The 9557-nt window shown below is 34.8% G+C and overlaps 1 protein-coding gene across 1 annotated transcript in view; it reads left to right on the forward strand.

Annotated features, from left to right (window-relative positions):
• The window catches only part of LOC135629582 (probable polyribonucleotide nucleotidyltransferase 1, chloroplastic), a 63450-nt gene extending 59276 nt beyond the window's left edge, over nt 1–4174 (forward strand). Inside the window, exons 21-24 of the mRNA XM_065137142.1 lie at nt 502–565; nt 899–952; nt 1042–1083; nt 3081–4174. Of these exons, the coding sequence (XP_064993214.1) occupies nt 502–565; nt 899–952; nt 1042–1083; nt 3081–3485 (565 nt within the window). The 3' untranslated portion in view covers nt 3486–4174. The remainder of the gene's footprint in view (nt 1–501; nt 566–898; nt 953–1041; nt 1084–3080) is intronic.
• Nucleotides 4175–9557: the final 5383 nt, after the last annotated feature.

Below are 9557 nucleotides of genomic sequence, written 5' to 3' on the forward strand. Positions count from 1 at the left end.
TTCCAAGCATGCTATAAGTTCCAGCTTGTCATTGTACACCTGTGTGCCATGCTTGCTATTGTAGGCCCATGCTTGTGCAAGCACAAACTTTTGTGGCTGGTGTAGTGGAGATGTGCCTATCTTCCATTCTAGAGACCTGGAGTTGTTTGACATGGTTGTCACATTGTAGCAGTAGCATTTTTTGGTTTTAACCAATTTTCCATCTTCATCCGTTGTCCCCTTTTTCCATCCAAACGATTCATGTTTTATTAAATTTAATTTTATGCAGTCACTATAACAGATAACCTAGAAGTTGATTAGGAGTTGAATGGAATTGGCTTTCATTCCTTAAGAGAGACTTTTCAACTGTATTTGAGGGATTTATGTCTAGCACATTGCTTCAATTTTGTTGATTACGGTTATGTCAGTGAGGGGATTTTGTGTTTTCTTATGCATGATATCATTTTAGTGTTTTTGGTCAAAAGCTGACACCCACATTTTCCTTCTAATTGAACTTCTCAGGAACTGTGAAATCAAGTCAATAGCACCTTATGGAGCTTTTGTTGAAATTGCACCAGGACGGGAGGTTTGTTTAAACTTTTAAGCCTTTGTGCAGGTTTACTAGCACCTTATTAGATGTATTGTCTTCTGCTACAAGCTTATACATTTTTTATATATTTTGGTACTTCATTGAATATGGGTGCTTGATATTCTCAACATGCCAAAGTGTTTTATTCATGAATACAAACAATTGAAATGAAGTAATGTCAACTTTTAAAGAATGAATTTAATTTTCTGTCATTCTACTATGATGAAAAATATGCATATTCAATATTTTTGTGTTAGAGGCTCTCTTTTCTCTTACCTTTATGAACTACTTACTGCTATGTGTAATAAGTTCTCTTTTAAACTTCGATAGGGTCTATGTCATATCAGTGAGCTTAGTTCAACTTGGTTGGCAAAGGCTGAAGATGTAAGAACAATATATTGTATACCTAAAGTCTTCGTCCTACTATGTGTCATGTTCACTAAGAACTAATTGTTTTGATACCTTATTTTCAGGTTGTTAATGTAGGAGACCATGTTGATGTGAAACTTATTGAGGTAAGTTAGCCTTCTGACATATAACCTGGACAACTTGACAAAATGTTTGTTTGTGAATTGCTTGTTTACATGCACTCATCTTGATTTCTCCTGTTGCTGTTTCATTATCTTTGGACTTACGCTTTTGATTTACCATATTTAATAATTGTTTACTCCTTGAAACATATCTTAAACTAGTACAACATTAGTTTCTAATGACTAAGAAAGAAATAGTGATCCATTGTATAAGTGAAATTAGGTATTGAATCTAAAATAAAGTAGGAAAACTGTTTTTTACTATCTAATGGCATGTAAAAACTCCTATATGATACATCTGAAATGCACAAACATAAAAAGGTTCATGTGGAGTAAATTTGACCGCTAAATTTATATTTACAGAACAGACAATGAACATGTATAGATCCAACCCTGATTGACATACCTCCAATAGGTGCTGGGTTATGTTTAGAAAACGGAATGTTTGGAAAAATCAATATATTTCAGAAAGCTTAGACGGATTCATACTGATTGGTTACATTAGTTCATGAAGAGGTCTGTCTCCTACATAATGGCAAATATTTGATGATGAAAACTAACTCAGATTTTCTTGGTAGTCATTGTATGTGATGGATCGCATTGTTCTAACTGAAGTCAAAATTCATAGTAGCAAATGCCAAAGATAAATATTTACCTGTTACCACATTAATCAGCAAAGAGAAGACATTAATCACCTCTAATGACATAAATGATTCTCTTTTTCTTTTCTGGTGTAAGAAAAACATTGCAACATGGAGAACATATTTAAGTTCAATATGTGATAGTTAGCACAGCTAGTGTGCCATTGGAATAGGAAAGAAAATAAATAAAAAGAACTTTTGATTTTGCAAAAGTTAAGACATTCCTGTTCAGTTCCGTTTTCTGGCATCACCTCTATTGGGGTGAGTTGTCTTTAATTGAGGAGGTAGGAGAGGGGCAAAGGATGTGCTATTGCATTCAAGACTCAAGATGTGGTGTTTAATGGCTTCTGTTCTCTAGTGTCACCTTCTCCTATTCCTTCATCTTGGTTCAACAAGCAGATGGCTTCGGATGTCTTTGAGGGAGGAGGCAGGGTTTTGGTGCAGAAATTTTTTATGTAGATGCAGCAGTTAGAAGATTTCCTAGTGAAATTATTCAGTGGTAGAGGAAGTCCTAAAAAAATCTTTAAAAAATAATAAATAAAGATTTAAATACTTTTTAACCTAAGTTTTTTTACAAAAGTCAATTACGGCCAAAGATCCATGTAAGAAAAAACCATGACCATGTCTTGTAGATTAGGTTCCTTTCAAGATATGGACACTCCTAATGTAGATTTGGCCTTCCCTTCCTGTGTTCCTGTTCACCGTACCGATGTGGGACATGCTGATTGGTGATACTAACTTAAATGATATAATACAATACCAAACATGACAAGTTCATGAAGAATCTTTAAATCCCCAAATCACTCCTTTATTCCAATACGTGATAAAATATCTTGATTCTCAAATATTAAATCTTGATATTGCAGAAGTAAGAAAAAAAAAAGTAAAAAAATTGCAGTAGTAACAAAAAGGTACAATATAGTTGATTATTGAAAATACAAGGAACTTGACTAAAAGAGAGGTCTTTAGTGATAAACAGAACTCGAAGTCGTGGTTTTTTAAATTGGCATATTGGATAGGATTGACTTATACTAGATTGGAGTCTTAAGCAATTTGAGAGAAATCCATTTAAGATAATAGTCCCATGATGGTAGTTATTCGCATAACTCAAACTCACACATTACTAACATACTATTCACTTCAGTGAAACAAATGTCTCAGATCACACTCTTACTTGGAGTAGTTTACTCATGTCCAACAAAATTTACCATGGTAGTTAGTGTTGCCACAGGTTAAAGATTGTCAACCAGTGGCTGTTTAGTCTTTTAAATTTCTTTTCTTAATTAATAATTGTTCAATATTTGCTTTTCTGTATTTATTATATGATATCTTGTATTCCAGATAAATGAAAAGGGTCAACTTCGATTAAGCCGTCGAGCCCTGCTTCCTGATGGAGACCTGGACACTAGTGGAAAACCAAAAACAAGTAATTCCATAAAAGAGAATATACCTCCCCAAGATGATCTTGTTAAAATTGCAGCGAAGAAGCCATTGAGAAAAGATGAAACTGGACAGATTGTAGATCAAGGTGAGAATTCTCAGAAAAAGATCACAGTTCCACTTAAGGAAGCTACTTCAGCTCAAGGAAAATTGAGTGATAAAAGCAAGGAAAAGGCTATAAAGAAATTAGCTCGCCCTGTTAGAGATGGTCAGTTTGTCAACAAACAAAAAAAGAGCATTGACAAAGCAGTTACTGGTGTGGTTCCGTCAGAAGGAATGGTTAACGGAGAAGTCAAAACTGGGTAGTGGTTGTGTATTATCTCATAACTTGCTTAAAGTACCACAGCTCAGAACCTCTGGTACTGAATATGCACTGCAGTCTCTGGGAAAGGATCTCAAGATGTTGAATGAGATGATGCTGGTTTCTTAACTGTATTCATTTACATCCGAGGAAGATGGTGGCTCCATTTGTTTCTTTCACTCCTGAGTAGCCATTATTTTGATCATCAAACTGGACTCTGACCATGGATGCATTGCAGTAAACCGTGCAGAATATCTGCCATCATTTACACCCTGCTTTATGCAAATTGCAAACACTTTCTTCGGATGCATTCCTTTTTATTTTTTCATCTAATGAAAGCAATGTGAGATTCAGGATGGATTTCCCACAGCAAGAGCAATCATCAGATTAGAACAGACGAGCAAAATTATGTGTATGAGTAGTTATTTCTTTGGTGTGGGAAGATGAGATCAATTTGGCAGAGTAACTAGTGGATCTTTCTCCTTTTCTTTGGCCTGCCATGGGTGAGCCCGAACCTACAACTGATTAGAGTTGAACAAATTTTGTTGTTGTTGTTCAGTTTATTTGTTTTGGTAAGCTTGTCTCTATAAATTAGGAGGACGTACAATCAATTGTATATGCAGAATATATGGTGTTGGACACTGCTGAGATCTTGGCTACATTACAAGGAAGTTGGGAACCTCTATTTTGTCAAGACTTATTTTATTTTATTATTTGTTTTTTAAAACCTTTCTGGTGATTTAATTTATGGTCTCTTTAATTAAATAAAAAAAAGACTTGGATCTCAGTGGTATCCGAACAATAATTGGCTTGTGCGGTAGCCCTTCTGCAAGTAGGAGTTGGTAAATATGTAGATTTAGAGTGAAATATATGTGATTTAGCTGACATGGAGTAATTTCTTATTTATAATAAGTGGATTGCTTCTCTATCACGTAGAAACATAATCATCTCATGAGATATCTATCCTGTTGGGCTGAGCATGATCCTAAATTGTGATAATTAAATCAATTATTAATTGTTTGATCTAATATATATGTTAAGAAAAATGTGTAGGATTAACGACAGCAATAAGACGTAAAGCAAGTATTGTGTCGGAGTTAAGATCGAGATCTCGTTGAAAGTTTAAGAATTCGTCGGAAGTTTTACTGGAACCAACCGAGAAGTCCAGGAGTTTGCTAAAAAAGCTCGTCGGAACTCATCAAGAAGATCTCGTAAAGTCCGGGAGCTTGTCGGGAGTCCGTCGGAACATTGTCGAGAGTTCATCGGAAGAGCAATTGACGTATCGGAACAAGAGTGTTTTGATTATGCTTTAGTTATTGTAGTTAGATAGTAGATTGAGTTAGAATTGTGAGGTAATCTTATTAACTTAATTAGGGGCCAACTAGACTCTTAACAGGGTTGAATTGGGTCGGATTGAACAGCCCATTTAGCCCCTGAAAACATAGCCAGCGGTGGCATCGCCAGGGTCAGCGGTGGCACTACCTAGGAGATAGGTGGTGGTACCGTTGGTAGTTAGTGTTGCCAGTGGTGGTATCGTCCAGTGTCAGACTGCAGGCGGTAGTACTGCCCAGTAATGGCGATGGTATCGTCAATACTCCGGAAATCTGAGATGAGACACTTTTTGACTCCATTTTTGAAGCCATTGGGGCCTATAAATACTCTACCCTTTTCTGCATGAAAGGGTAACAAAGTGCTATTATATGTGTGAAAAATTCTAAGTGTTTGAGGTGTGAAAAGTGTTGTAAAAGTGAGAAGAGTTCTCCTCCTCCCTCTCTTGGCCTTGTAACCATCCAAGAAAGAGGAGTGAGACTTGTAAGGGTTGTCACCTAAACTCGTCAAAAGGAGGAGCTGTAAAAGATGGTTGGTCTTCGCCTATTGAAGGAAGGCCTTTAGTGGACGCCGGTGACCTCGACGGAGGAGGAATCCGAAGTGGATGTAGGTCTCATTGACCGAACCACTCTAAATTTTGGTTTGCTTTTCCTTTTGTGTAATTTACTTTACTGCAAATCTCCTTGAGCTTCTCCTTACATTCTTACGAAAGTTTTAAGTTCAACATCTTTCCGAAACGATTTGAATCGAGACGAACTTTATACGAAATCGGAGAATTTTTCGTTGTACTAATTCACCCCCTCTCTTAGTGCCGCTCTTGATCCTAACAATTGGTATTAGAGCAAGATTCACTCTCATTTGGTTTAAAACCCAAGAGAGATGACATTTGTCGGGAACCAAGAGGGTCATTCAATTACACGTCCGCTCATGTTCAATGGGGCGGATTACAAATATTGGAAGACTAGAATGAGGATCTTCTTAATTTCAATGGATTTCGAATTATGGAATATTACAGAAAATGGGTTTCAAAAGTCTTCTCTTCCAATGAACAATTGGAATAAGTTGGACAAGAAAACTTTCGCTTTAAACGCCAAGGCTATAAATGCCTTATTTTGTGCTTTAGATAAAAAGGAGTTCAATCGTGTATTTATTTGTGAAACAACTTTTGATAGTTGGCACACACTCGAAGTGACTCATGAAAGCACTAGTAGAGTGAAGGAGTCGAAAATTAATCTTTTAGTGCACACTTATGAGTTGTTTCGGATGAAACAGAGTGAGACCATTGGAGACATGTATACCCGATTTACGAATGTCGTCAATTGTTTAAAAGGACTTGGTAAAGTTTTCTTAGATTTTGAACTTGTTAATAAAATTTTAAGATCCCTTCCAAAGAGTTGGGACCCTAAAGTCACGGTCATTCAAGAGGCCAAAAATTTAAATAACTTTCCTCTTGAAGAATTAATCGGGTCACTAATGACCTATGAGATGACTTGTAATGCTCATGAAGAGCTTGAAAACAACCTTCTAAAGAACAAGAAGGATATGACACTAAGAACTCAAGAAGAGCACTTAGAAAGAAAATTCAAGTGATAAGGACTTTGATGAAGACTTGACACTCTTTATAAGAAAGTTCAAAAAATTCATAAAAAAAATAAATTTAAAAATAATACTAAAAATAAAATTGAACCCAAGAAAGAATAAGTGATATGCTATGAATGCAAGAAGCCGGGACACTTCAAGAGTGAATGTCCCCAAGCAACTTGGGATGACTCAAGTGCATCCGAAGAAGAGCCAACCAACACCGAGCAAGTTACTCACTATGCGCTAATGGCTATTGGAGATGAGGTGAGTAGTTCATTTGATGCAGATTTATCCTTTGATGAATTATTAAATGATTTTCATGATTTATTTGATAAATATAAATTAATTAGTAAAAAATATAAATTATTAAAAAAGGAGCATGTTTCTCTTGTTAGTGATTTCGATAGATTAAAAGTTGAGCACAATGATAGTTTAGCTCCATGTATGAAATGTGATGAACTAGAAATGTCTCAAAAGGAAAACTTGTCACTTAAGAAAATCTTAGAAAAAATTGAGGTTGGTAGCAAGTCTTTGAACATGATCCTTGCCATTAAGGGTTACGTTCGTAGGAGAGGCGGAATCGGATTTGTGACTAGCTCTCACCAAAATCTGACCACCTTGTTAAAGGCCCTACCTTGCATGTATCACCTCACACAAAATGTAACTTTTGTTGCAAACTCGGACATGTTGCCTATAAATATCCACTTAAGAGATATAGTCCACATATATTGATTTGAGTTCCTAAAAGAACCTCAAATGACTCAATGCAACATGATAAGCTATGTAGATCGATTTTAAGGCACCTAAGGTTAAATGGGTACCTAAAAATCATCTTTTTTTTGTAGAAAAATGTATCATTACAAGCTAGGAGCAAGAGATGGTACCTTGATAGTGGATGCTCAAGGCATATGACCGAAGATCCATCTCAATTCTCTAAGCTCACTAACTTAGACGAAGGATATGTCACCTTCGGAGACAACAATAAGGGTAAAATCATTGGCAAAGGAACCATAGATAACAAATCCAACCTTTTTATTGAAGATGTGTTGTTGGTTGATGGCTTAAAGTATAACCTTTTGAGTGTTAGTCAATTGTGTGATAAAGGATATATTGTTATATTTGAATCGAATGCTTGTATTATAGAAAAATCACACAAAAATACATCTATGATTGCCCTAAAACAAAATAATATATACACTATCAACATTGATGATCTTTATAATGAAATGTGTCTTTCGATTTTAAATGATGATGCTTGGCTTTGGCATAGGAGATTAGGTCATACTAGCATTAAACTAATCTCTCAAATCTCATCTAAAGAATTTGTAAGAGGAATTCCTCACATTAAGTTCATTAAAGATAATGTGTGTGATACATATCAACTAGGAAAACAAATAAAAGGTGGTTTCAAACCAAAGAATCAAATAAGCACCTCTAGACCATTGCAATTGATCAATATGGACTTGTTCGGACCAATTGCTACATCAAGCCTAGGGGGTAGCAAATACGCCTTTGTTATCATGGATGATTATAGTAGATACACATAGACTTACTTTTTGGCACACAAAAGTGATTGCTTTAGGTATTTCTCTAAGTTTTGTAAACTTATTCAAAATGAAAAGGATTTTATGATTTCATCAATTTGAAGCGATCATGGTGGTGAATTTTAAAACCATGATTTCCAAGACTTTTATGAATATAATGGATACAACTACAATTTCTCTACTCTGAGAAATCCTCAACAAAATAGGATAGTAGAAAGAAAAAATAGAAACTTACAAGAAATGATAAGAACCATGTTAAACGAACATAGCCTATCCAAATATTTTTGGGCCAAATCATAAATACGACATGCTATATCATGAATAGGGTTCTAGTAAGACCATTACTTTCCAAAACTCCTTATGAGTTGTAGAACAATAAAAAACCCAACGCTTCATATTTTAAAGTTTTTGGTTGTAAATGTTTTATCTTGAATGAAAAAGATGCCTTAGGAAAGTTTGATGCAAAATCCGACGAAGGAATATTACTTGGCTATTCTTTTATTTCTATGGCCTTTCGTATTTTTAACAAAAGAACATTGGTTATAGAAGAGTCCATTTATGTTGTTTTTAATGAAGTTTTCGAAGTTAAGAAAAATGATCTTAATGATGATGTTAATTTTGATGCTTTGAATTTAAATGAAACCCTTTCTCCATCTAGCAACTTAGATGCATCTTCTTCCAAAACATTCTTACCCAAGGAATAGAAGTATGTAGATGCTCATCCTGAGGAGCTAATGATAGGAGACACAACAAAAGGGGTTCAAACTCATTCTTCTCTTAAGAATTTTTGTTCCAATGTCGCTTTTCTCTCCCAAATTGAACCTAAATGCATTGACGAAGACTTGAAAGATGATTCATGGGTTATCACAATACAAGAAGAGTTGAATCAATTTGAGAGAAATGAGATATGAAAGCTTGTTCTAAGGCCAAATGACCATTTAGTTATTAGTACTAAATAGATCTTTAGAAACAAGCAAGATGAATTTGGTATCGTGGTTAGAAATAAGGCTAGATTAGTGGCCAAGGGTTTCAACCAAGAAGAAGGTATCGATTATGAAGAAACCTTCACTCCTATGGCATAATTAGAAGTCATAAGGATGCTCCTTGCCTATGTTAGTAGTAATAATTTTAAGTTATTTCAAATAGATGTTAAAAGTGCTTTTCTTAATGGCTTTATTTTCGAAGAAGTTTATGTTGAACAACCTCTCGGATTTGAGAATGATAATTTTCCTAATCATATGTTTAAATTGACTAAAGCTCTCTATGGATTGAAACAAGCCCCAAGGGCTTGGTACGAGAGACTTAGCTCCTTTCTTATACAAAATAATTTTTCTAAAGGCAATGTTGATACCATATTATTTATTAAAAATTTTAAAAATAATTTTTTTATTATTTAAATTTATGTTGATGATATCATTTTTGGGTCTACTAATAAATCTTTATGCGAATCATTTGTAAAGAGTATGAGTCTAGAATTTGAAATGAGTTTGATGGGGGAACTAACCATCTTCTTAGGCTTACAAATCAAACAACTTAGTAATAATACTTAGTCAAATAAAATATACATTAGACTTGCTAAAACGTTTTAATATGGATAGCTCAAAGGCTATCAATACTCCTATG

Source organism: Musa acuminata, chromosome BXJ3-1 (genome assembly GCF_036884655.1).
Source record: "Musa acuminata AAA Group cultivar baxijiao chromosome BXJ3-1, Cavendish_Baxijiao_AAA, whole genome shotgun sequence".
Classification (NCBI taxonomy): Eukaryota; Viridiplantae; Streptophyta; class Magnoliopsida; order Zingiberales; family Musaceae; genus Musa; species Musa acuminata.